The 24,878-nt window shown below is 45.4% G+C and overlaps 1 protein-coding gene across 1 annotated transcript in view; it reads left to right on the top strand.

Annotated features, from left to right (window-relative positions):
• MAMLD1 (mastermind like domain containing 1) overlaps nt 1–24,878 on the top strand; it is an 80,919-nt gene that overhangs the window by 42,307 nt on the left and 13,734 nt on the right. The window contains exon 2 of the mRNA XM_066334051.1: nt 4,485–6,182. Within this exon, the coding sequence (XP_066190148.1) occupies nt 4,485–6,182 (1,698 nt within the window). The remainder of the gene's footprint in view (nt 1–4,484; nt 6,183–24,878) is intronic.

Genomic DNA, 24,878 nt, shown 5'->3' with positions numbered 1-24,878 from the left:
AGGGAGAGCTGGAGCAGCAGCTGAGGACAGCTGATGTGTCACAAGAAAAGAAAAGCTGAGGGCTGGCAAAGCAGGAGCCAGTCCAGAGGTGCCCAAGTGTGTGTGGTTAAAATCCAATGGAACCATCACAGCGTGTATTTAGGAACTATTTGATCACTCTGCTTCAGTTTTTGCCATTTCCTGCCTTCCTTTCTCCCTTCATTGAGTGACAGTAAGTTCCTCAATGAGGCCAGCAGCACCTCCTAAGTTTGGAGGGTGCCTGATGCCCAAGGTCACCCTCATGGTGTCCCAACAAGCCCAGCTTGAGGAAGGCACAGCCAAGGACTGGCTTCTGCTGAGGCTGCCTGTCCTTGCACAAGAGCAGCCTGTGGAGTGCTGTCCCCACATGGAGGGGATCAGTTTGGTGCAGGGAGGGAGCGTGTGACAAATGAGCTGTTTGTGACCACAGCTGTGCAGCTTCTGTGGCCAGAGCAGCGTAAACAGTTATTATTTATTCTGGTGGTGCTGCCGTGTCCAGCCAGCAGCACTGCTCCTGCGTGACTCAGGTCTTTCCCAGAAAGGCAGCCTGCTGGTTTGGGAGAGGCCAGTAGCGCTGGGATCACTGCTAAAAGCAAACCTGAGATAATGGAGAACTCATAATGGGATATTCCCTGAATCGGAGAGCTGCCTTTGTTTCCCAGGTATTCCCAAACAGAAGTTAGCCTGTGCATGCCAGTGCATTTTAATGCATTTTGACAATGTCACAAGAGCCCCTTTGTTGCTTGTCTGCTTCGTCCTTGCTCACACATCTGAATGAAGCTTTCCCATACCGAGCCATAGGCAGCCTCCAGCCAGCCTAGGAGACTCTGTGTGTGTGTGTGATGCATTTCTAAAATATTTCCATTCACTTCTCAGGTGTTCAGTTTGAAACAGAACTGCCCGATACACTAATCAGCAGAGAAAGGGGAAGAACATGCTTTGGTGTTCTTCTCTTTTCTGTTGATTTTGTCCAGTTGTGTAAACAAGGAAGAGGAGAAGGAGTTGGAATAAATCGGGTCCTTCCGGGGAGTCTGGAACCAGATGAAGGAAGTGGCCAATAAAAATATTTTGGTAAAGTTGAGTCTAGAAAAGCATAGGTGGCCTTCAAAGAGATAGTCTTGAAATGTCTGGGAGTACTGGATGAATGTTCTGCAACAGCTTCTTGAATCAATGAGGTCAGGCCTCAACAACAGTTAGCTGTGGTGCCTTATTGATGCTCTCCTGCCACTGCTCTGACTGGCGTGTCTGAGCTAGGCAGGGTCCCAGTAACATGAAATTGTGTTACTGTCCCCTGCGCTGGTCAGGGCTGCCACAGCAGCATGTGCATGGAGAGCAGGGACTGGGAGCTGGGGCTCCTCAGAGCCAGCACCAGCCCAGAGTGTGCTGTGTGGGAGTAACAACCACTGAGGTGTCAGTGGGGAACACTGAAAACCTCTCAGCCAGAGCAAGGAGGGATTTCTCTTTATAATGGAAAACTTCAGACTTAAGTGCCTGGTGACTATAGTCTGTTTTTTACATTGGTGATGTGCTTGAAGCAGAAGGATGATGGCACCCAAGTGCCCCTTTTAAGCAAAATTATTCTATGATTTGTTTAGTTGCTTTAAGGAGCGTATCTTTCTCTCTCAAGTTTGGGGCTGTAGTCAAATCTATCTTAAGCAAAAGCAATGTTACTAAATTCTGTGGAGTTATACCTGCCTGCACTGGGAGAAATTGGTCTTCTGGATTTTATGGTACTTGTGCAAATACTCACTCGGGAAACAGGAATCTTGCTTTCCAAGAGAACATGACACCCAGCTAATTTCACTGCCTCTCTAACAGCAAATCTTCTCGGGAGGGCCTAAGCAACAGCATCCTATTTAAAAGTCTGTCCCAGTTTTGGAATACCTGTGCCATCGGGAAGCTATGCCCTTATTTTATCTGTTTATATCTAGTACCAGTCTAGGGAAATGAAGTTTTGTTTTCTCATCACATTTATTCCCCAGTGCAACAGTTAAAAAACTATTTTTTTTTCAGAGTGTTTAGAAAGCCCACATTTTTCCCTGGTAACTCAGAGCACAGGAATGTCCTATGGCAAAGGAAGAGCTGGCAAGGACATGCATGCCAGCATGTCAGCTGGCCAAGGGTGGGAGATCCCCCACCACTTCCTGCCTCAAGGTTCCCAGGGTGCAACTTGGGAGCACAATCTGTTTGTTTTGGATGTGTGAAGCCTCTGTAAATGCTCTCTGTGCATGTCTGAGTTTTAAATATATGTAGTTATGCTCTACCAACATGTTTCAGCCTACACAGGGCAACATCTGTTGAGACACGCAACTCTGGCTTAGTTTGAGCAGAGAAAATGAAGGAAAACAATTTCATCCATCATTAGACTAACACTTGGGAAAAGATTTAGGCCTGGTTCCATATCCTAAAGCTAAGCAAATATTGGCCTCATCAGCGAATGTCTGATGGTGCAGCAGTGTCTGACACTGGGACAGTCTCTCACAGCAGCAATTCTGGCCAGCACAGACACTGCTGCCCAAAGAGGCTCTCAGGTGAGCAGACAATGTGCACTGGAAGCAGCTCTCCTCAGTTCTCCCCAGCTGTGGTTTTGGAGCAGAGCCCACGTTAAAGCAGATCACCAGAGACAAGCACTAATAACTCTGTAAGGAGCAGCTCTTGGGGAGTAAAGGGACAACACCCGTGTGAAAAGGTCTCTGCCAGGATGCCAACGCTGCTGTGTCTGGTGGTGGAGGGGGGATGAAAACCTCCTAAAAGCTGTTCAGCAGCTCACTGTGGTCTGCAGGCCTGCCATGATGATCATGGACAACCATCTTGTAGCCTCTCACTCTTCCAAATGTCGCTGTGAGCTGGAGAGCAGCATGACAATGTCTGATGCTACCCCCAAACTGCATCTGCACCCTCAGCAGCTGTAGGCACAAATCTGCCCTTATCCCTTTGCCCACCAATTTAGAAATAAGTGATGAGAGGGCACTGGTGTGAGAGCAGCTGAGTGAGCACCAGGCAGCCCTGCCTCCTTTGGGGATTGCCTGAGGATGGGCTGAATTTAGGGGTGGACATTCAGCTGTTTGCACAGTGCAGAAGGAGCTGCATGTGGTGTGCCCACCCTGTGCCCTTCACACATCCTGTGGTGACAGTGCTGTGACACTGTTGTCTGAGAGCACCAAAGTGCTGCAGTTGTCAGGCATATGCAGACTGGGGCATAACTGTGATGTGTTTAAAAATTAGTGTTACATTTAGAAGTTGGTCATGTGCAGCGTAGTCCTAGAATGGATCTGGTTGTGCTGGGGTTGGTGGGAAGAGTTTTCTGGTGACATGAGCTTTTATTAGATGGGATTTTTTTATAGCACTACATGATGGGAAGCACTTGGACTTGCAGCCCAGAGCTGGGAGAGGCTTTATTGGGAGCTGGCTTAGAGGAACCAGTGTTCTTTCATTTTCCCACTGCTGATCAGATACTTTTCTATGCACTGCTTCCCTCTATTCATAAACAAGGTCATAATGCTTATTTCCCTTAACCTGAAGCAGCAATGTTAAGGTCTGATTAATCCTGTGACATACAGGTCATGCTTGTTTAAATTGAAAGCCATAGATGATTTTATGTGGAAGAGATTGCCATATACTGAAATAGGATGCGAAGCATTGTTTTCAGTTTCACTTTCTTTATATGTAGAAGGCAGGTTTCTTTTCCCTAAGATTTGTGAATTTACAACTCCACCGTTTCTTGTAGATCAAGATATTTATATAATCGTATTTTGAAAACATGTCCATTTTTATGAATGAGTGGCAATTCTTCAAAAGAATGAAGCTCACAATGCCTTAGACATAGAAGAATAAACAAAAATTAAGAAGTTTAGCTGTTACTTACTCTTTCTGGAATTTAAAACATTTGTGATTAGGAAGTTTGAAAGTCTGTTTAGATAGATAGCTGAGAATTTGTTTTGTTTTGGTTTGTTTAGAAAGTATGCTAGTTATTTCAGATGTTTGGCCTATAAAGAATGTAAAACAATTTAATTGTCTCAGGTCTGAATTTAATCCGAGTCCCTGGCAGAAGGTCACTAAATTCAGCCCAGGGTTTCATTCAGATTTGCCATTTAGACCTAAAAAATGCTACCATAAAAATGTTGGCATGTTTGTTATGCAGGGAGTATAATGTCTTAATTGAAATGCAACCAGAAACTATTTTAAAAACTCCTATTACAGTTCACATGACAGACAGTATTTTGTAGCTTTAACATCTGTTTTAAAGCCAACTCATGAGATTTAGCCTTTGTCTGACTATAACTCTCTTGATTTCAGTGAAGTTGCACAGATTTAAATCCTGATTGAATTTGTCTCACATGACTGGGTTTTTAATTGTATGATTTAATTTTCTTTATCTTCAACCCGGCGTTGTAGTGTGGAGCTTCAGCTCATGTCAGAACATGGTCAATAATGGATCCTTTCTTTTTCCTTTCTTATTTTCACAGTTACAGGGATCCATCAAAAGAAAACTGGAAGATGATAGCTCTCCTGCCTCCAGTGGCGTGCCTGATGTCACTTTCCCAAATGACAGTAAAAGACTTTGTCTTGACGATGTAAACCTTGCCATGGGCCAAGGGGCCAATCCCACCATGGCATGTCCAGAAATGCAAAGTTCTCCATTCTCCACAGGCCACAGCACTTCCTCCCTGGCAGTCACGGGGCACCCAGTGCTCCTGGAAAACAATCACATGAATGGTGGTGGCATTGGCTCCCCGTTCTCAGTGCCACCCAACACGGAAATCAATCAGAAGGGGTCCATAGGAGGGCAAGCCAACAACATTGTCCATTATGATGAAAAAGGAAACAGCTTACAGTCCGTGGACCAAGAGCTGCAAGATCTATTGGAAGAGCTGACCAAAATGCCTGATCCTTCTCCCAATGACCTGGATCTGGAGAAGATTTTGTGCAGCAAGGCTGAAGATCCGCTTGGTCTGAGTCACTCCCAACCTAACCTAAGTACCACTCCAAAGTCCTCCCCACAGACTTCCCACTTGGAGAACCACGTTGCTAACAAAGATTTTTCTCCGGGCTGCAATCCAACCAGTGGAGGATCCCCTCAGATGAGACCATCATCTGCTGGAGCCAACTTCCAAGTTCCTCCCTCAAACAAACCCGCTGCATCACCCATCTCTACAGCAGCTCAGAACAAAAACCAGCCACCACCGATGCTCCCAGTGCCCCTGCCCAACATGCCTGGCTCCAACTGGCATGCCCAGCAGCTAAAGCAGCTGGCAGCCAGCAAGCAGGTGTCTGGTACCAAGCAGCAAGTACAGGCTCCCAGCTGGCCAACTATGTCTCCTCCTGGTCTCTCTCCACCTTACAGGGCAGGATCATCCCCGCACCATCAACCTTTCAGTCCCCAGAATGTTATGGTGTCTGGCATGCCTGCTAATAATTTACCAGGAAACAACATTCAGAGTCCTCAGAACACTCTGCTTTCAAGCATGACCTCCAGCAGCACCCCATCCAATGGCCCCTCTCCCCCTTATGGCTCTGAGAAGCTCTCCAGTCCAGCTCTGAGCCAGCAGCCCTTCAGCCCTCAGAGCTCCATGCTGCCTGCTCTGACAGCAGCCAGCTTGCCAGCCAGCAGCATTAAAAGCCCACAGAACAACCTGGTTGCCAGCATGGCCTCCACAAATACTGGACCTTCTCCACCGTACAGGCCAGAAAAGCTGTCGAGCCCTGCTCTGCATCAGCAGCCCTTCAGTCCTCAAGGTACATTAATCTCCAACATCACTCCCACCAGCAACCCCACAAATATGCAGAACTCGCTTTTTAAATCAATGACTACAAACCAGACCAAAAATATGAACATGATTATGCAACAGCCATCCAGTAGCTTACAGCCAGGTCTGGTGAATGAGAGCCCTGTCAGCCAAGACCAGTTTTCTTTCAACAACACCAAACCACTGTCTCACTTTGCCTCGGAGTCAGCGACTCAAAAAATGTCCCCTCTGACGGCAGGACAAGGACAGCAGTCCCTCATTCACTATCTCCAGCAGCAGCAGCAGTCTCCAGCCACGCAGCAGTCCCAGCAGACCAACAACAGCCAGTTTCTCCAGCAGCAGTTCCGACAGCTGATGCAGCCACATCGGATGCAGAGACAGATGCAGGCTGCCACGCTGCCATCTCAAAGCAGACAGGTGAGAGCCTCTCTTCTGTCTTACATGGTTTATGTGAAAATACCGAGTCATTTATCTTCTGGATTTTTTTGCTTTTCCATTCGTGTTTCAAACGCGGCGTCACTCAATTTCTGAGGTGTGCACTGTGCATACGTGGACAAGGCAGTAACTACCTCTGGTGTTATCAGAATAAATTTATCTCTTCAACTAAAAATGGACCATAAATCCACCATGTTTTAGCCTGGTGGAAAACTTTGCGCTATTTTAAAATATTTTTTTGCATGTATGGGTGATAGTCTCTTCTAGCTCATATTATAAGCTCCAGAGATAGTCTCGTTGCATGTTTTGTGTTATCCTTTCAGAGGGAATATCTTCTTTTTATCTTAGTGCCCTTCAACAAATTTGTCTCTTTGTAATGCTTCTGAGGCTAGAAAAGATCAGGTGGGGTGAGAAGTGAAGTTAAAATGTGTCCTTCATGGACAGCAGGTCAAACAGTACAGCTCCTGCATAGTAAAGAGGCAGACTTGAAATACCTGTTAGGAGCATTTGCCAGAAGCCATTCCCTGCTTTGGATGAGGGCCATTCCCCACCCATGGGGATACCGATCGAGCTGGTAAATGCAAAAATGCAGCTGGCAAAAGTGAGGCACAGCCCTGGTTTCTGTCGAGCGACCTTCTCCCTGGGGCTCAGTGAGAGGCGTGAATCTGCTACCAGCCCAGATCAGAGAGGTGTGCTGTGAACAGAGACCTGGGAAGGGCTCGGGACTGGGTCTGAGAGCAGCCTGGCTGGGAGGAATAGACGTCTTTTTGTTCACAAGAATAGCTGGAAACACTGAATCTCACCACCAAACCAAGGGCTTTGTTAGGCTGAGCCAACACTCGGTGAGCAGACTCCTCCAAGCTGTGCACACAGTCACTCCATCAGCAGCTTGGGAAGGACTGAGAGGGACACTTCCCTCCCAGCAAAGCAGAGACTGATCGCTGAGATTCTGCTGGGATCCGCTTGAGAGCTGAGCTGTGAAATGCACTCCAGAGCCAGGTTCTCTTTGCCCTTGTGCCCTGCAAATGGCTGGTTCTTAAGGAGGGGGATTTCATCAGTCTTGGTGTAACGCTGGGGAAACTAAATATCGTAATGTCCTGTAATAGCGATGAGAAATAGGGGAGAGTTGCTAAATACCAGGTTCTGAGTGGCAAGTCCGTGAAGTGCATTGCCACTGTGCCCCTTGGGGACCAGCTCTCTCTTTTCCAAGTCGTGCTCACTGCATTCTCCCTCACTGAAGCCCAGAAGAGGGGCAGGGAAGGACTGGTGACTCCCTGAATTTAATTGTGCAGGTGAAGAACAGGTAACAGTAGGGCTCTTTAAAGGGTCACCAGTATTCAACAAAAGAGTTGAAATTTTTTTAGAGCAGTTTGTTGCTTCAAGCCCACGAGGACCCTGCACTGGGACCCAGACTAAACACAGAGCAGAGTCTTGGGATCCAGGTCTGTGGATAGACATTTGACTGAAGTTCAGCAGTTCCATGACTTGCTGCCCACCAGATGTTTTACTCTGGAGGCAGGTGTGGGTGAAGAATACATTCATGGTGTTTTTCCTGCATCTTGGATGAGGACTAGTAAGTTGTTAACCACAGTGACATGATCACTTTTGATCATACGTCCATAAGCTTTGAGGGTTTGTTGGTTTTGTTTTTTTTTTTTTTTTTTTTTTTTGGGTTCACCAGTGAGTCTGTGAAGTTGGAACATCCTTGTTGAATTCCTGAGGTTTCTATGCCCCAGTTTTCCCTGCTTTGCATTTTAGTCTTACACCTCTGAACCCCTTGCATCACTGATTAGACACCAAAAAAAAAAAAAAATCCTGAAGTGAGTCTGTCTAATTGGCTGAAATATTCCTTCTTCGAGCAACTTTCCTGGTGCTGTGCCTGTGCTGCATTTTCAACTGATTCTCACTGTCGGGGAGAGAGTTATTATAATCTTGCTGCTATCAGTGAAGATCAAGGACAGTTAAGACAATGATTACAGGTGATGAGCATTTTACATTTTCAGACTAGTTAGGTAAGCTTATGGTGCCTCCCTCATTTTACAGGGAAGACTTATTACAATAATTACACACCAGATGACAGTGCTTCAGTCTTACAGTCTGTTGAGCTGCTGAGGAAAGATGGTGGATGTTCAGGAGTGGAGCATTTTTTGTAAGGTTTTGATGACTTTACTGCAGATCTCATAGAAGAAAATGGATCCTGAGTGCTGAATTAAAAGAAAGATTACATAGGAAAATTATCCTGTATAGGAATCCTTGAGTCTGAGATCCCTACTACGTTTCTTGGAATCTAGCATGGAGATATGTTGTTTGTCTGCAATAGAGTTCTTATTTACATTGAGATTTTTTAATCTCAGTGTACTGAATTTTGGACCCCACCTGCTCTGTACCAGTTTAACTCCATTAGAGTGAAGTAGCCCCAGTGACTGTGGTTTTGATTTCCAGCAGTGTATCCCGAGCTGAATTTGAGTTCTGCAGAATTTCAGTGCCAGTTCCTTCCTGGGGCAGGTGATGAATAGGACTTTCCAAGCTTAGAGCACTTGTTTCATTAAAAAGCACAATGTTAAAAATTCAGAGGGCAGGGGAGACAACTTCTGCATCTCAAAAATCCGTAAATTTCTGGTGGAAAATTACCCCTTTTTAGCCTCATTCAAAAAAAAAAAAAAAACTCGCTCAGAGAAAAATAACAGCACTCCCTGAAATGTTGTTCAGTGCTTAAAAGTTATTCCCTTACTCTGTGCGTGCGTTTGCAAATGTGACTAAAATTTATAAAAAGAAAGCATAGTTCTCTCTTCTTTGGAGCAAGAGGTGCAGCTTTGTGCAGAAGAAGAATGTGGATGGTGGCCAGTTGGAGGGAGAACAATAAACCATGAAATTTGATCCTTGTAGCAGGCACAGGAACACGGGGAGGAGAGCAGCAGTCGCAGACCCGCAGCGAGTGGGTTTTTTTGCTGTTGTTTCGCCGTGTATTTTAATAAAGCAAAACTCTCCACATTCCAAAAGCGGGGTTACTGCTGCTCTGCCATTCCCAGAGTTAGGGATGGATCTTTTGGGGTGTAATCGGTCTGTGTCCCAGATCCTGGACACAGGCTGGATGTGATGGGGCTGATGTGGTCTGAAGCTCAGTGTGTTTATTGCTGAGTGTGGATGGGTGTTATTGATGGAGGTTTGTGCTGTGTGACATCGCAGAGCCTGGCGGGGATAACGCTGCGCTCTGGCCACGGGCACATCTTCATTTTATCCCTCTAGGGCTGATGACTGTCAGGGAAATCATATTCAAAAGGTCTGGACTCATAAATCCCCGATATAAGGATGTTAGTAAAAGCCAGAGTGGAAGGTAGTCTCCAGAACTCACACACGCTGTTTTCGGGGGTAAAGCCTCACCTCTTGACTTTATTGGCTGTTTCTGGGAGCACCAAAAGCTGCATTTGCCCAGGCAGGTTGAATAGTTGGGCATCTCCCTGATTTTCATGTCTAAATAGAGTTTGTACTTGCAGATCTCCAATGCTGGAATGTCAGATACACTGGGCCCAGTTCTGCCTTCAGCAATGCTGATCCAGCAGCCCACTTCCAGAGGAGCTCTTCTGTCTGTGAGAACAGACACAGGGCTCTGTGCAGGGCAAGGAGGGATCTCCTCCTCTCTGAAAGCAGGAAAACCGGTGAATATAACTGATACCCACAGCTGAAATCAGGCTGGAATACAATAACCCCTTGGGGTGGCTGTTCCTTTCGCAAGCCCAGGCTGATGTGAGTTAAAACCCGGCAGTCTCAGGGAGGAGGGCAGGATTGCCCAGCCAGTTCTCAGTGTGTGAAGCGCTGGGAACCAAAACACAGCTGAGAAGGTTGTTTTGTTGGGGGGATGTAGGTGATAAACAGCCATTGTCTGGGAGGGACACGCTGTGTCTCTGAGCTCCACTTGCACCGTAGGAACCAAATGTGCTATTTTTAGAGCTCTCTGCATTCCTGCTGACATCCAGAGAGTTGTACACTGGATTGGCAGTGAAGGGTATATTTGTTACATCTCCGTTGCCAAAAATACTGATAGAGAAAAAATGACAGGAGAAGAGACAGAGAGAAAACTTAATATTGTTTGCAGTAAAAGTGGCTGTATTTTTACTACATATGGACTGCTTATGAGATAGTGAAGAACATGCTGAAGACCAAAATACCCTTTAAAAAGCAAAGTATTTCTCTGACTGTGGCAAAAGCAGCAATACATTATCTGAGTTGGAAGAATAAACTGTAGGTTGCAGAGAAACATCAAAACTTCTGACCTAGATTAAATATACCTTCTTAAAAAGGTTTTAAAAATCTTCTTTCAGAGCATGAGTTTTCTAAATATAGAAACAAAACCGAAGAAGAAATGCTGTGTTATAAAGAGCAAACTGACCCAGAGGTTAGAATGTCAAAGGTTAAATAACTATAATGGAATACAAAATACAGCTTTTATTAATATAAAGAAATGGTAATACCATGGCCTAATTTCTGGGTGCCTTGTATTATGGGAAGTTATTTCTGCCTGTGAGAAGTCAGTGCACTGTGACTGTTAGGTGAGACTGTTCTGACTCAGCAGCACTTTGTAAGCTCTGATGCAGGTTGATAAAGAGTTTGGAAAAGCAGAGAACACAACCTGCATTATCTGAGTACATACAGTCCTCCTGCAAGTACAGAGGAAAATAATGTTTTGTTTGGGATTTCCAAGATGTCACAAGGCAACTTCCTAATACATGAAACAAAGAGAGTATCATGTATTATTAATAAAACCAAAAGTACTGGCCAAATAGCATCTGAAGTTTCAAACCCTTGCCCTTTTTCTTCAGGTGTCAAACTTAGTTTAAAGCCACTTTGAATGAAATTCTGCTCCTCTCCTCTCCTCTCCTCTCCTCTCCTCTCCTCTCCTCTCCTCTCCTCTCCTCTCCTCTCCTCTCCTCTCCTCTCCTCTCCTCTCCTCTCCTCTCTCTCCTCTCCTCTCCTCTCCTCTCCTCTCCTCTCCTCTCCTCTCCTCTCCTCTCCTCTCTCCTCTCCTCTCCTCTCCTCTCCTCTCCTCTCCTCTCCTCTCCTCTCCTCTCCTCTCCTCTCCTCTCCTCTCCTCTCCTCCTCCTCTCCTCTCCTCTCCTCTCCTCTCCTCTCCTCTCCTCTCCTCTCCTCTCCTCTCCTCTCCTCTCCTCTCCTCTCCTCTCCTCTCCTCTCCTCTCTCTTTCCCTTTTCTTTCATCTTGAGAACCAAGTTTTTAAAATAGTACCTTTTTTTCCTTTTACCAATGCTGTGAGGAGAAAACCAGATTTGATTTCAAAGGGCAATGGTAGCACAATACCAAAGCAAAGCCTTTGAGGGATGGAGAGCTTTTGAAGGCAAAGCAACAACCCCTTCAGCTAATTAAGTGCCTTTGAATAGGGGAATAAAGGAAGCTGGTGATGAATCTGGATTACAGAGAGCAATAAGGCTGAGCCTGGGGTTTGACATCTCCACAGATGTAAAAACATCTTCTTGAATAGTCATTTCTGATTTTATATTTATCTGTGCATTTGCAAGTGAGTTGATACTTCTTTTCAAACTTTGAGATGATTCTCTGTTCTCAAGAGAGTCTGAGAGGAGCTTGACTGAAGCTATCAACTGCCATCTTCTCCCTTCCCTCCCCTGTGAATAAATAATGTCAGATAAGTTTTGGAAAGTAAGATGTAAACTTGTGGAACAAAATGGGGTGTTTGGCCTTAACATGTCAACAGTAATACAACATTTTCAGAAGTGCAGTAATCAAGATTAAAAAAAAAAAAAAAACCCCAAAAAAACCTTAATTCACATCTGATCTTCTTAGCTCGTTCCTCTTTTGCAGTGTTGTTTTAAATCTCCTGTGTTGTCTTCTTGTGTTCCATTTTGGTTTTTCAAAGCATTCCCCTGTTGCAGTGGAGCCCTTGCAGCCATGTCTTAACCTTCCCACTTCTTTGGCTTGTTTTTCAAGATGTTTGCAGGCACTGATGTTTCCAACAGCTCTGCCTAATGCACTCATAATTCCTTCCAGTTTAGCTCTCTGCTGTGCTGAAAGCACTCTTGGACACCACACAGCACATCATTAGGGGAAGCAATCTGCAGAGGAGAAGCTTGTAAATAGACCAAATCCTTCTAAACACCATGTGGGGAGCATCCTCCCCCTCTCTCACCATCACCCACCTTTTTGGATCTGAATTCAGTGTGGACACTACACCAAAGCTGCAGCACTTTCCTCCATCCAGACAGGTCTTTCCTTTGGTTACAACCTGTTTAATAAAATGGAAGATATTCTGCCAGCAACTGAGCATTTAGGACACGGTCAGCTCTATGGGAATCTCACACTGGACAAATTAAAATCCAATTGGAAAGAAAAAAGAGGCTCAGGAGGTACTGTGAACAGCAGTGAGGGGTGCTGGAGGCATTAAAAAAAAATCTTTCCCTTCCTTATGAGCAGGACAGTGAAGCAATGCCTGCAGGGCTGAGGAAGGGTTGTCCAGGGTGGAAAAAGAGGAAGTGAACATGTGCTGTGAACACAGAGGGAAATGTGACTTACCCCAGAGAGATTTGGGGCAAGGTGCTGCATTTCAGCCTGGCCAGGCTGCCTGCAGTGTTTGCCGGTGCTGCAGACGGGCTGTGTGTCAGAGGAGGGGGAGCCACGGCACAGGGGCTCTGTGTGACCTCTGAAAACCCTTGGCTTTTGTGGGTGCTCAGCTCTAAGCAACAGACAATTGCTTCCTTCTGCAGGGCAGGATGGGAGACAACCTGATCTCCCAGAGGTGTAGGGAAAGTGGCACTATCATGCTGAAAAATGTCTGATTCAGCAGTTGTACCCAAACCCCTCTGACCCTGCCAGCAAAGGTGGACAGTTCCTCTCAGGTTTTCCAGGCAGGTTGTAGCAGTTCAAAAGTGTTCTGGGCTGAACATCAGCTGAATCAGGCCACATCTGCAGAATTTCTTGCCTTTTTTTCTCCCCCCACATAACCCATTTTGCTTTATTATCAGAGATTAGAAAAAACCAAAATCCATGCGCAGAAATCTTCAATTAAAAGCAGTTGAGCAAAAGGTTTTGACTATACATGTTTTCTCAGCCGTGCTCTTAGATACAATGAAGTTTTAAACATCCTGGGAATCTAGGGAAGAACTTGACAACCTTCTTCTTCACTGCTTGGCTTCAGGATAAATGCCATGACTTCCTTCTGTGTATCATTCTTAAAAATAACACCTTGTAGGGTGGTTAGTGCTGGGTAAGGTACATCCTCCCTTCCAGGTCAGCACACCCATAATTCTTACATTGCAAAGGTGTGTTCATGGCCCAGCATGAAAATGGAACAAGGAAATGGTTTCCATGACCCTGTTGTACACCCAGCTCATTTCAACTGTGCTGTAAATCCCCAGTAATATCAGAACATCTTCGTTCCATTTTTCCCATGTTTTTGGGAAGGTGGGGTGTATGTTGTCTATAATTTTTGTCTCTTTCTCAGGAAATGACAGTTTGAGGAATTTGTGTTGAGCTAAAAGCAGCCTGGCTTTTGGAAAATGTGCTCACTCCCCTAAAACCATGCCCTGTTTATTGCCTCAAGTTTGAGGGCTAAATTAATAAATAATTTTAATACTTTCTGCAGTGATATTGTTGGAGCATGGTATCTACCCTTGATTTTGGGGGGTGCTCCCTACCTAGCATTGTCTTGTCATAGTCTGAAATTCTCAGTCAGTACTTCACAAGGCAGAAATATGTGCAGAACCAAAGTCCAATTTAACAACTAGAATAAAGGCAAACAAGTGGGGAGGAGAGTCCCTGGGATGATGTTAATGCCATGCCTGGCTCCAAGGTGACTGGAGCAGCCCTACTTTGCCTTCCAGTTCTGCTCCTCTGTCATTCCTGCACACCAGCTCAAAGGACAAACATGTTTTGATTCAGATGCAGTACCTAGAAATAACTTTCCTGGTAAAATGAACCCGATGGGTTTTTTGGGGTTTTTTATTATTATTATTATTATTTCTTTCCTTTGGGCATTTTGGAGAAATTTCAGTGTGTGGGTGGGGGAAAACAAAGCCGTGGCTGTAAACAGGAACTGATATTGTCTGTGGGACTGAATGGGGAGAGAAACTGAACTGGCTTCGGTGATTCTCTCATACATCTGTGAGTCTGGAAACACTGGGATGATTCACAGTTTGCTGATTAATACAGGAGCAAGCAAAATGGTGTGAATTAACAGCCATTACAGAGCTGCACTGGATGGCAAATATCCCCCCAGAACAAATGATGTTTCATGAAGATTGCTTAGAGGAAGAGGTAATGGGTCTTAAATACGAATTAGAAGCAGTCCCATCAAAGCTGTTAACATTAGGGTTTGAAAGCCAAACACTATTATGAGCTTTTTTCAAAAACTGTACATTTAGGAAGCCTATCAGTCTGCTCTGTTGGTTGTGTAATATTTCTGTCTCGAGCACTTTGGATATTTCAAGCAGCCAGCACTAATAATTGATAGAAATCCACAATCAGAATGCAGCAGCTTTTCTTAGGGCTTTGAAGGCTAATCACTGTATTACATGTTTTAAAGTTAATTTTTTTATAGCACATATAAAGGCAAATATCATCATTATCATAATTCTTAACAGCACTACCATTAACAAGAAGTAATCATGTATTACAATTTAACCCTTGGCATATAGGAATGTTAAAGGATGAAGGTAGTAAATGCATCACTTCAGTATAAATAATACTCTCTGTAAAACCAGCAAAACTATTTAACATTTGTCATTGAATTAATAAAAAAGCAATTCCTTGGATCAGTGTCAGGCAGATGCAGATGTGAATGCAGGTTATGCACAAGCTGTGCTGAGCTATTTTCCCCCACTACAGAATTGATGAGAGACCCACAAGGAGGGGTAAGCCCTTTTAATGCAGCCAAAATAGTGCGATATCCTGGCCTAAGACATTACACTAACAGCTTGATCTTGTAAAGATTCAAACACACACGCCTAAATTTACGCAGTGGGAGGTCATTCCAGGACGACTGCAGGATTATTTCTGAGAGCAGAGTGAATCATGTATGTATCTAGGCTTTGTGTGCTCAAGAAAAACCAAAGGTGGAGCAGAAGGATGCAGCAAGGGGCCCAGCAGTCCTTGGCAATGCTATATTAGTGCTGCAGCAGAAGGGAAAAAAAAGAGAGGGACTTGGAGGCTTTGATGCACTTGTTCCTGCCTCAGCACAAGTTTACATTTGAATTATTTTTGGCTTTTCTGGTGATTTGGTTGTTGTTGTTGTTACTGGGTTGTTGGGGTTTTTTTTTTTTTCTCTCCAGGAGTTAGTACCAGCATTTTACAAACTTGCCAAGCTTCGAATAAATTAATCAGTTTTAATCAGTCCAGGGGTTATTTGAAGTCGTCTTGTGTTTGTTTTTTAAAGTCATCAATTGCAAAATGAAAATTTGCCCTTTGTAGGAAGAAAAGCTGCCCCATCCTCTCAGGCACAGCAATAAAAAAAAAGCAAATGGGGGGGAAAAAAAAATCTTAACAAAACGCTTTTCCCTCTCTTTGTTATTAGCAGGCTGCTAATGTTAATATGTTTCTCCCCTTTCCAGCAAGATGAGGACATGCTACTCCGGAATATCAGTAGTATATATCCCTGTCATAAACGAATCAATTTCTCTTAGTGCTGAAATACTCAAGGCTTTTGAAAGCTTCTCTTTGCATAATAATTATGTTTAATATTTCCTTCACTGTCTGGCGTTAAGAATAAACAGCTCCAGCCCTGGGTTGAAGGGTAGTTTACAGGGTGCTCCTACTCAGGCAGTCTGTTTTCTCTCCCCTTGCTCCGAAGGCTGTGTTTAAGCAATGAATGAACAATCATATGAGCATTATCCTTTTTTTGGTTTGGTTTGGTTTGGTACAACCCCCTTTTTCTCCTCCTTTCCCCCTCAGTCAGCACACTTTCTGCAGTGGCATTTTGCTTTTCTGTATGGAATTGTGTTTAGCTGCATGATGAGTCTGAGATCCTTTTCCCTCCTCTCCCAAGAGATGCCCTGTGACTTCCTCTATTAGTCCATTAATCGCCGTAGCTCAAAATTCAGCCTGATCAAAGGAGCAGAACGAGGTTGTAAAGTGCAGATTCCAGCAATTGACTTGACTGTTCAGATTCCCTGCTGAGCTCATTTAGAGCTGGAATTAAGCTATTCCTGCTGTATTTTTCGTCCTTGGCTCGGCTGCGCCGGGGAGTGCCCAAGGCAGAGCGGCCACTGAGTCCCCCAGAGCACCTTCCATCCCCTGTGCCAGCACAGCAGCGGGTCAGCTCGCCTTGGATTGATAACAATAAAGATAACTTTCCACTTGCTTTAGTCACTTGACTCCAGGAAAAGTGAAGAGCCAGCTCACCAAAGGAGTAAACCTTGATGATTCCGAAAGAGTAAATCTTGATGATTCCGTTCTTACTTCAGGCATCAAGTTCCCGTCTCTTTAAGGTCTTTACTGAGGTTGAGGAGCTTTGCCACGAGTGGGAAAGCAAGAATTAAAACAAAAATGTGAATGGGGAATCTGTAAACAACGCCAGGTTTCTTGTAAAAGTTTTCTTGACGCTGTAATGAGTCACTTCAGGAATATAGTTGGTGTTAATGCCTGTTTATACATGCAGTTAGAAACTGGTGCTGTTTTCTCTCATTAATGGTCTTGTTTTTCTTGTTTGCTTAAGGCAGAAATGCAGACTGCCCATACCTGTGGTGTTTGCTGCAGATTAACATCTGCTTTTGCAATTCTTACACATCTCAAATTCCTGTTGATGCAACTGGGAGTACGAGCTCTCCAGGAACAGTGTCGGACTCTTGATGTCAGTCTCTGTGATTCCACAGTTCCCCAAAGTGGGCTAATAGCTCTCAAAGAGAGGCAGAGTCATTTGACGTGTAAGTTCTTACCTCATTAAGGTGAATTATTGTTACTGAAATGTGAATGGCATTCTATTATCAGGGAATATTATGTATATAATGGTTTAAGAGCACCTAAGGTCAGCAAGAACAGAGAAACGCTGATAACATCACCACAGACTGTGTGATGGTCCCGAAATGTGAGTAAATCTTTAACTGAAAAGGCTTTTGCTCGACATATCAGTGTTTTCCCATAGTTTAGGACTTGGACTAAAATCCCCAGCATTTATTTATGTCCCAGTTTTTTTCTTAAGAAAGTTTAAACTTACTACTTAATAAGAACTTTTTCATAAGAAAAAAATTTCGGCATTGAGGGAATATGTACCAATCTATTTCGTGCCCAGTCCAGAGTCTGAGGTTTTTCCTAGATGGGTGGTATATATCTATGTGTCTGTGAATTATATTTTTAAAAAGAACTGTGGCCTTCATAAGGGGACTTATGTGGAATAAGGTTAGTAAGGAACCCTGTCTTCAATGTGTTGCTCCATTCTAGGTTGACACAATATATGAAGTTACCGTGCTTTAATTTATGGAAAGCTAAATAATAATAATCCTCAGATTTCATCCTTTATAAAGCATTTATCAGAATGGTGGGCTAAAATCTTGCTTTCTCTATAATTTCTTATTTTTTTCTGCTTATGATAACAGTATAGATATATTTCATAAAGTGAAATGCTGTCTAACTGCATTTAAAATACACATTTTGCATCTTTCTGTCTCGATCAAGCCAGGGGAAGGTATTTACCTGCTGCCTAGATTGCTGTCAAACATAACTGAAAGTAGAGTTGAATTGTACTCTGTTCTCCTAACAGACCCTATTTGCTCCTCTGATTGGGTACTAAAAGGCTTTTATTGTCCTGCTTCACTAATATTTTCTAAATAAAACATTTCTTTTTTTGCCAGTTTCCGAATAAATAGCAGAACAAGTACCACCTTAGACAGGCTGGAAGGAGACCTGTGCCATGGATTATAAACCCAAACAGTTGGCCAGAATAAGGAATTAAAGTAATCCCTGATATTAGGAAGATGAAAATGAGATGACCTTCTGTACATGTGAGTTTCTAACCCAGCTGCAGCACGGGCTCCCCTCTGTCGCTGTTTCTCCACATCTTTAGTGGGCGAGGAAACAAAAGCCCGTCGGTTCAGCCGGGAAACTGGAACACATCGCTTGCAAATGTTACAGGCTTTAAACGCATTGTATTTTTAACAGTAGTCCGGGATTGGAATGACAGGAAGGAAACGAGCAGAGAAGAACGTCCTATTCTATCTCTACATAAAATCTTGCTTGTGAAAGATACAGTTACCACAATAATGCTGGGATGCCAATTGATTCATTGTGCCGGGAGACAAGCGCTCAGCCCCAGAGCCGGCGGGGTCATTTTCTTGCTCCAGCTCCACTGGGGTTGTTTGCTGAGGAAGGGCAGGAGAGGGTTATAAAGCTGCTGCCACTACATTCAGGGCATGTTTTTCTCCGAAAAAAAAAAAAAGAAGAGACACCACCAGCCAAGATCTCTTTCCTTTGGAAATTGTGGCTGGGAAGGGCCCCTTTGGCTCGTCAGACAAAGTGGGCAGTCAGACAGCCCCTTTCCTGAATGGCAGGCAGGCACCAGACGGCTGAAGGAAGAGAGGCACCAGGCTGAATTAGATTGCCTCCTGCTTTGGACAGTACGGCACGGAGGCAGGCTTAATTGCTTTGCAGCTGTTCATTTTTTCCCCTTCTCCCTCCCCTGCCTCCTGTCCCTCCTCCCAGCTGACTCCCGAGGCAGCCCCTGGAAACCTCCCCAGCCTGGGGGCACAGCATCAGAGCTTTGTGGACTCGTTTGTATCAGGCTTTAGACTCTTTCCTCAAGCCCAGCAGCAAATGGGAGCAGAAAGCACAAAGGAAAAAAAAATTGGTGTAACCCGGTGGTTTGTTGTTTTTTTTTCTGTGGGGTTTTGTTGTTGTTGTTGTTGGTTTTTTGTGTTTTGGTGGGTTTTTTTTCTGGGTTAGTTGGTGGCCTGGTTTCTGGAAGCTGCAAGGACAGGGGCAGGGCAGCACCAGGCTTGGGTGGCATGGTATCAGGAGAGGTGTCAGCAGCAGCAGCGCCTGGCATCCTGTCTGAGCAGACAAACCGGGAGAGCTTTCCAAGGACCCCCCTGTGATGTGGCACACTCCCTGCAGCAGAATTTACAGGACATTTGGGGTTTGCTCTCCAGAGCTGCCTCTCCCTTCATGAGCTCTCCCAGCCTGGTGGTGTGACTGTCAGCTGGGGCTGGTTTGGTGATGCTAAAAGAGCCTCGACACCAAAATGGTTTTGCTGTGATTATTCAAGGCAAGAAAAAAAGAGGTTCACTCTTTTGAGCCTTGGAGAACTTGCAGTTCTCCAGCCCACAAAAACTGCCCAGGCCAGACTTGCAGATTTGCATGTATCTCTCATAATCCCAAACTGTCTGAACCTCGTGTTTGTTCAGGAAACAAGGTTTGTTTTCTTAATTGCTCTCACTCCCGGATTTAAAACTTTAAAAGGTGTTTCCGTGCTGGAGCAGCGAGGCTGTGGGCAGCACTGTGCTCACCTGCTCTGCAGAGAGGGGCTCGGGCTGCTCTCAGCCTTCCCAGCCCTCTGCACCTCCAGCAGCAATGTCAAGCTAACCCAATTTTTCAGCTGGTATCGAGTGCCACAGGCAAGCTTCGGAGATGTCTCTTTAATTCCTGAACTTGTAGAATTCTGTGAATATTTTCCCTCCAGTTCTACTGACTCATGCAGTCCAGGGAGTGGAGGCACTGAGAGAACATGAACACTGTAACTCAGGCCTCATTTACTTATCTGGTGAAGCCAGTTGTCAGTAAGCCTTTCACCTCTCTGTCCACAAAGATAGCACCTCCTGTGAGTCTGTTTGGTCTCCCAGGTATAAATATCATATAAATACAGTAGTACTTGACTGTGCTGGGCCAGTGCACCTGCTGTGCTGGGATGCCCTGTCTGTGGTGGCACTCCAGTGGGAAATGCTGCTGAGCCCACAGCCCCGTGCAGGGCACACAGCTCGGGGTTGTTGGGGGCACAGGCTCTCGTGACACATTAATCTCTTCATTCTGAACCTCTTTGCTGCTTATTTTGTATGATATCCTTACCAGCCTAAACCAGAACTTGAGGTGGGCACCAGTGCAGGGTTTTGACACATTTCTTTTAGGAGCTGTAATGGGGATCATTGCTCAGTGCCACTGGGGAGACTGAGGGTGTCATTCCAGGACAGGGAGTGTAGCTACGAGGTGCTCTGCTCAGAGAGATTTGTGTCTGTAAGAAATGGAGTTAGAAATAAGTTACATGATGGCAGTGACTCTTTTTTTTCCCCTCTCATCTGTTCAACATGCAGCTCTGATAGCTCTGCTGGTTAGATTTGAATTGAAACTGGCTCCACCAGGCACAAAGGCTCTCGAGCCTCACTGCTGAGACCGGAAATCCATTGTGGCTCCTGATTAGTGCTGGTGAAATCGGAAACCTTTCTTGGGGCAGATAACCATCTCGCAAATGAAAATATAACCTGTTAATCCTGAATTTTAACAGGATGGTTGTACGACTGCAGGCCAAATCCGGGATGTGTGTTATCCGTGCACCCCTTGGTCAGAAAGGCTTTGCTGATAGGGAAGGATGGGTTTGGACCCCTGCAGTACCCTCTCCTCAGAGCTCCCCTGCTTAGTGCCAGGTCTGAGGCAGCAGAGGGTGATGGGGGTGAGGTGAGGAAAGAAATTTGGGCTCCCACCTTGGGACCACCCCTCTAAACTTCTGGGCTGAGTTACCTTAATATTGGGCCTCTGTTTGATGTTTCTCCCCATGACAGTCACCACTGCCAAAAGGTGGGCTGACTGTCCATGCAGTCCCATAATAATCCCTTTAATTATGGGTAACAATAGGTTCTGTTTCTTCCGATGTTAATAACAAGTTCCAGGGTATAAATAACTCTGCAATTAAAACACCTAACGATTTACCATTTGACACCTATGCAGTCTGCTGGAGCCTTGGCTGTGCAAAGAATTTTTTCTCCTGCCCTGAATATTTTATAATTGTTCTAGAAAGAGCACATGGATGCTCCAGTCATTAAGAAATGCCAACCAAGGTACATTGTGGCACCAGGGAGCAGAGAACAAATAGCTGAGGCTGTGCTGCAGCCGGAGGGAGTGCTCCTTTCAGACCTGCAGCCCTGGTTTGTTTGACTAGTTCTGTATATTGACCTTTGTTTTTTAAGGAAAACACAAACAGTGTTGCTTTCTTATAGGACCCTTTAACTCCTTCAGAGGCTTTGTGGTGCCTGTAGATGAGTGCAGCACGCGTGTGGCCATGTACTGCAGCCTGGAGCACCTCTGCTGTTCTGCTTTCCTTGGCTGTTTGCAGAGAGAACCTGCATGGCCCCTCCTTTGTGCTCTTGGAGCAGGCAGTCTGTATGTAAATACATGGAAATAGACCTGGTCACATTTGTCGAGGAGATGGGGGTGATGGGGAGAGGGAAATTCACCTCTGCTGTCCATGGGGAGGCACAAAAGTCCCAAGTGTCCTTTCCGAGACCGCCTGGGATGTGTTTAATGTGGAGCCTGCGAATGGAGCTGCTTAAACATTGCCAGCGTGCCTAAAAATATAAAAATAAAAGCAGTGCTATTTTAAGACTCGAGGCTCAGGGATTATAAATAGCCCAAGTGGTGTGTTACTCCTGGCTGGGTGTGTCGGTCCTCAAACATCAGCACTACTGTCACTTCCCTTTGAAGCGGCTTGCAGCTAATGACTGCGGCTCTGTGAGAGCCTCCTCTGCATGCCCCTGTTCTCCCGACAAGCACAGGGCACTGATAAGGTGCTCTCCAGGCTCAGTCCATCGCAGCAGCCCCCAAATGGCCCCAAATTGAAGCACACACGGATGGTGCAGCCTGGCAGGGAGCTGGGGTTCAGCGGAGAGAGGCAGTGCTGAGTACAGCACAGGTGGTTCTGTTGAGAACTGGAGCTGGGGCTGCTGAACCCCAGGAGAAAAGGCATTCTTTTTTCTATGCATCTTCTATGCTTCTAAGGCATCTTCAGCTAGAAGAAGAGTTGTGTGGTTAAGTGCTGATTTGGGCCTTGTGAGCTGTGGATTTAGCGCTGTCCGCCATCAGACTTCCTCTGTGACTGGTTGGGATACATCTTTCTGCTCCCAGAAAGTCATGTAGACTTCTCCTCTGTGGCCAGAGGAGGAAAAGATGTTTGGAGAGAAATTTCAGCTCACCATAATGTGCACCTCCAAGGTGTGGTGGAGGGGCTGCAGTGAGGGAAGCCTGGAAAACTCACCCCTGCCTGCTGGAGGCACCTTTATTCCCAGTCTGTGGTGATCCAACATACAGAATTAAGTGTAAAGTCACACAGGTACTTTAAATAGCTGACTTTTGACTTTCTGACTTTCACAAAAATTTTTTTGTTTGTTTCTGTCTGTTATTGAAGTGTGGTGGCTGGAAAGGAGCACCTTTGATGGTGTGGGTGAAAGGCAGGGGGACAGGCTCTTCCTTGGAGGCTGGTTCCAAGAGGAATTCTGGCTGACTCTTGCACCAAGTAATGATATGTTTATTTGCAATATATGGAGCCAGGAGCCGTCTCTGGGTGATAGGGATCTGGAGACTAGTAAACAAAAAAAGACAGAGAACTCAAACTGTAAGAAGAGTTGTTTGGGTCTAAGAAAACAGCTATAAACCAAATAATGATGGTGTTCAAAAAGGTCTGGAGTGGTGTCTGTCAGGACAAGGTGCACATGTATCTGCCAAGGCTCTGCACTGGTAGGATGCTAAAATCTGGGTTATTCTCACAGCGAGCTCTGAGCAGCTTGTACCCAGAGGGTGAAGCAAAGGGAGCTTGTTGGCCATTTCTTCTTTTCATAACAAACAGAAATGGGCCAGGAATCTCTACTGGTGTAGATGAGTCTATCCCAGACAGGCAGAGCTTATTTCATGTTCTTGCACTGGAGGAAAGCTGGCAGATAGGCATCAGTAAAAGAAGTAAAACACCCTGATGTCTGAAGGTTTCCAAGAGCTCATGCTGAATTCTTACTCTGTAGCCTGCTTGTAACACATTTGCCTGTGTCCTGACAGGATGTTCTGTTAGCACAGGCACCAAGCCATTGGTGATAGAAAAGGTGATTTCCATCAAAAAATGAGGAGAAACAACAGCAGTGACAAATAAAAATCTTACAGGTTCAAAGCTGACAGCTCCATCTCCAAAGCTGGATGTCTTCACCCAACCACCTTAGAAACAGGATTTTAGTAGTCTGCTGACTGCAGTGGGCCACCTGCATTCTCCACACTACTGACAATCAGGGAATTTCTGGGGGCCCTGAACACGGATCCGAAAAGTTACAGTAAAGTGCCAGGGCAAAGATGAAAGCCTTTTTCTAGAAGTGAAGTTGTTAGTTCAGTCTGAGAGCAGAGACTTCTCCCATGGCTCTCTGTGGTCAGAGCTGCTCCTGGAGGGCAGTGGAAGGACTGATTTAATGCTGCATGTCTCCTTGCTTTTATGCTGAACTCTAAATCACGCCTGCGTTCGGCGGCAGCTCAGCAGCGAGTGCAGCACAGAGCCTGAGACCCCTCAGGGTGCCACAGGCCCCCAGATCTCCTCTGCCCTGGCCTGGGGGATGTTGGCAGCTGAGCTCTGTGCTCTGTGAGGATGTGGACAGACACACATGGGCACAGACACGCACAGATACACACACACACACAGCCCGTTACATTACGAAGAAGCTCAGCTTGCTTTTTATTTCCTCTCCCCGCTCCCCCCTTCTTCTTTTCTATAATCATTGCAAAACAGGAACAAATGAGTGTGTCACTTTAGAGCATGAAAGCACTCAGTCCGTACAGACGGATCTGGCGTCTTTGTGCTGGCGGTGACAGGCCAGCGTCACTCCATAGTGATCCCACTGTTCTCCCCGGCCCCGCACCCCTCTGCCCTCCCCACCCCCTCCGAGATTTGCTCCGTGTTTGCCTGCCTCTGTTTTTGTGGTTGGTAACCAGCAGAAGAATGGAATGGATTTAATGATTTGTTGGCTGCGGTGCTGGCATGATTAAGTCAATAAAGCTGCAAGCTGAAAACAGTGTAGTTACAGTATATGACTTTAACCTTGTTAATGCGTGTTTACGTCCTCCTGCCCGATGTATGGCTGTATATTGCATAAAGGAGATCTGACCAATCTTTAACCCATTAAATAATTCATAAAGTGAGAGCAGACATCAGCTACTTGCAGAGCGGATCAGTAACCATGGGGTCAGCAATAACTTTGGCTCCCTGGACCATATCCAGCATGTTTAAACTCTGGTGATGTCACCAGGCAAGCTTCTAAGCTTAATCATTTGGATGGGAACAAAGGGAAGTCAACTGTTGACATGCAGTGTCCCTGCAGAAGGGACACGTGTGAGTGCTCTGCAGCATCTCTGCCTCCCAGGGAGCATGGCCAGGCTCCAGCTCCCAGCCTCTTTTGGACATTTCCCTCTTTCCTTACACCAAAAGTGTGGCTGGCCAAATGTGCAAAGGCACATGTTTCCTAGAATCCTGTTATCTCAATTGACAGAGACACGGAAATCCCACAGAATTTCAGAGAAATGTTGGCTGACGTGAGGAGATGGTATTTGGTAGGTTTTCTCATCCTGGATAAATTTTGAATGAAAAACATCGGCCATGTAAATGATGGAGAAGAATGTATACTGGGGATGGAACAGGGCAAAGACAGGGATGTGGGAGAGGATGTGGAGTGAAACTGGACCATTCTCCCTGCAGTAAAAGTTGTCATAATAAAGTGTCA

The sequence above is a fragment of the Sylvia atricapilla genome, chromosome 21, assembly GCF_009819655.1.
Source record: "Sylvia atricapilla isolate bSylAtr1 chromosome 21, bSylAtr1.pri, whole genome shotgun sequence".
Lineage (NCBI taxonomy): Eukaryota > Metazoa > Chordata > Aves > Passeriformes > Sylviidae > Sylvia > Sylvia atricapilla.
This window is presented reverse-complemented; position numbering and strand designations above follow the sequence as displayed.